The sequence below is a fragment of the Coptis chinensis genome, chromosome 2 (genome assembly GCF_015680905.1).
Source record: "Coptis chinensis isolate HL-2020 chromosome 2, ASM1568090v1, whole genome shotgun sequence".
Classification (NCBI taxonomy): Eukaryota; Viridiplantae; Streptophyta; class Magnoliopsida; order Ranunculales; family Ranunculaceae; genus Coptis; species Coptis chinensis.
Window position 1 is genome coordinate 63720623 of NC_141457.1, and position 2732 is coordinate 63723354.

General features: G+C 37.5%; 1 protein-coding gene across 1 annotated transcript; it reads left to right on the forward strand.

The window, feature by feature from the left end:
• The first annotated feature begins 423 nt into the window (after positions 1-423).
• LOC147517108 (UPF0481 protein At3g47200-like) lies at positions 424-2465 on the forward strand. Its single transcript, XM_086589506.1, has 2 exons — positions 424-503; positions 897-2465. Exon 2 carries the CDS (start codon positions 942-944, stop codon positions 2319-2321), a length of 1380 nt encoding a protein of 459 aa, XP_086445632.1. The 5' UTR covers positions 424-503; positions 897-941; the 3' UTR covers positions 2322-2465.
• Positions 2466-2732: the final 267 nt, after the last annotated feature.

A 2732-nucleotide genomic window follows, 5' to 3' on the forward strand; every position in this document is an offset into this window, starting at 1 on the left:
GCACGAACGAGTCACTTTTTAAATATTGATTTAAGTAATTATGTCATTCAATAATAAGTTAAATAAAACCATATATTTAAGGTTGTAAGCTATATTTTTATATTATTTATAACATTAAATACTATGAAAACTACATATTACACTAATAAATAAAATTTAGTTATATATAAATGAACGTTTTGAGTTTTTATAATTTTTATTTCGATATTTTTTATATTAAAAATATGATAACGTCCGGTTCTGGTTCTGGTCTGGTTTTTTTGGTTAAAAAACCATTCGGTTCCAGTTCTATATGGTCTGGGTTTTTTTGTACCCATTTTTAAACGATTCCTAAAAATAGGAACCGAAACCATAATTTTTTCTACGGTTCCGGTTCTTGTTAAACGGGTACACATCGACTGGTTACAAAATGTTTTAGCACCTCGAGGTTGTATAAACGAGTTCAAGAGCTAGATTTGAAGTGGAAGTAGAGACGAGGTCGATCAGACTTCAGGAGGTTCAAGGTAATCTGGTTACAAAATGTTGCCTGTTTTCTTGTTATGATCTATTCCCTCCATGTAGTGGTACAAAGGGCGGGACCTATATATTTTATTGGTTTTCACTCCAATGTTTTAGTCTTTGTTGTTCTCAAGCTTAGGTCGAGATTCCCCTGCAGATACGATATATTGGTATACTCATATACTCCACTTCAGAAGATTAGAGAAAACTAGAACGTGTTTTTTTGGTTGAGATAGACACATGTTCTTCAGTTACTATTTGTCTATCGGTTGAGGCACATACTTAAAATTAGCATGTTCATTCTTCAATTACTACTATAAATGTCTTCTTCTTCTTAATTTATCACTCTTCGATGCTTAAGCCGTATTTCACACCAAACCTTATTATGGAATTCGTAGGTTCCTATCAACTTTCGCGGGGACTGAAGTTGAGGTATTTAACAAATGGAAGAGAGCATGCCAGACAACAATAAGAACGTTTCGATTGATATTCCCGACGAATGTAAAGATACTGATGATGAAGAAGAAGAAGATCTGTTGGCTCAAATCATCCTCGAAAATGCTGGTATGGATTTATCTCAAGGAGTTAATTACAAAGTTCCAAAAACTATGTACACAATAAATTTGAACAGATATGAGCCAACAGCTGTATCAATTGGTCCACATCACCGAGATAAGGAGCACGAGCATCCACATGTCACTGAAATGGTAAAGAAGTCGTATGTGGCTGCTCTCCTTGGTCGACCAAAACAGCGAAAGACTAGTTTGACACAAATCATCAAAGCCATGAGGAAGAAGGAATATGAATTTAAAATTTCCTACGGTTACCATAAGGGAAAAGCCCACCTGACTAATAGCGATGAATGTGTTAAGATGATGATACTAGACGCTTGCTTTATTCTTGAACTTCTTTACAAATTTAAGGAGTATAAAGATGGCTCTATGGAGGAGACATATAAAACTATGGACCCTATATTCAGTTACACATGGATGCTTCGGCACTTGCGAAGGGACTTGGTATTACTCGAAAATCAGCTTCCTTTTTCTGTTCTAAAGTGTTTGTTTGATCTAACTAGCGACCCTAAGCACAGTGACTCTCTAAATGAACTTCTGGTACGCTTCTTGGATCCTGAGATACAAGCATATGAAGTTCAAAGAAACAATGAGGTTACAGGCAAACATTTATTGGACTTGGTGCGCACTCATCTTCTCGGCCAATCTCCGCTAAAAGAGTATGGCAAGTACCCAAACTGGGAGCTGACGCAGTATTGCGCAACAGACCTTAAGAAGGCCGGAGTACTGTTCAAGAAAAATGAGAAGGCGCAGAGCTTGTTAGACATTACATTTAATGATAGAGACGGCGTTCTTAAAATCCCTCCTTTCTTTTTCGGGGAAGGTATGATTGTTTATCTCCAAAATCTCGTTGCACTGGAGCAGAGTAGTCGAGATTACACGAGTCACATCACATCTTATGTCATTTTCCTGGATACGCTAATCAAATCCAAATCTGATGTGAAATTACTCCGAAGTGAAGGAATTATAAATGGATCGCTCAACGAAGATGAAAAGATGTCTAGCACTATAAATGGTTTATACAGCAGGGCCATTGTTAATAGTTTCTATTATGATGGGCTCTACCGGAGAGTGAATGCATTCTGTCAACAAGATGAACAAAAGAGGCGAGCCATTGTGCGCCAGTGGAGTATAACGTTCTTCCGTGAGTATTTCAGTACTCCATGGCGGGTCTGTTCCCTCTTCATTGCTTGTCTACTAGTAATTCTTACTGTCGCACAGACCATATTTACTGCAATACAAACCTTTTGATATATGTACAAGTCATTCACTGGTTTCTTGTCTCGGTCACAGTGGTCAGTGATAATGTCTCTCCAATATTCCAATATGCATTTTGGACATATTGTTATTTCGACTCAAATTCCGCACATTTTAGTCGATATTTTTCATGTCAAAGCAGACTGACTCGTATGCATGAAAAAAAGGCTCTACGATTTTGCACTAGGTATCAATTTTTCTTTTTATTGGGACTCCTAATTAACTTCCTAAGATCAATTTGCATTGGACGCAACTTTATTTGATGGCTATTTCAATAAACATTTTAGATGTCCGCAGCAAAACCAGATAGAACGTTACCCACGCTCCCATAGTCCACACAGGCATACAAGGTGAAGGGATGAAGGGGAGATCACAGGTCAGGAGATCTAGACGCACCTGTCAATC

Coding starts and splice junctions, on each gene's coding strand:
- LOC147517108 (XM_086589506.1), top strand. CDS start 942: ATGGAAGAGAGCATGCCAGACAACAATAAGAACGTTTCGATTGATATT.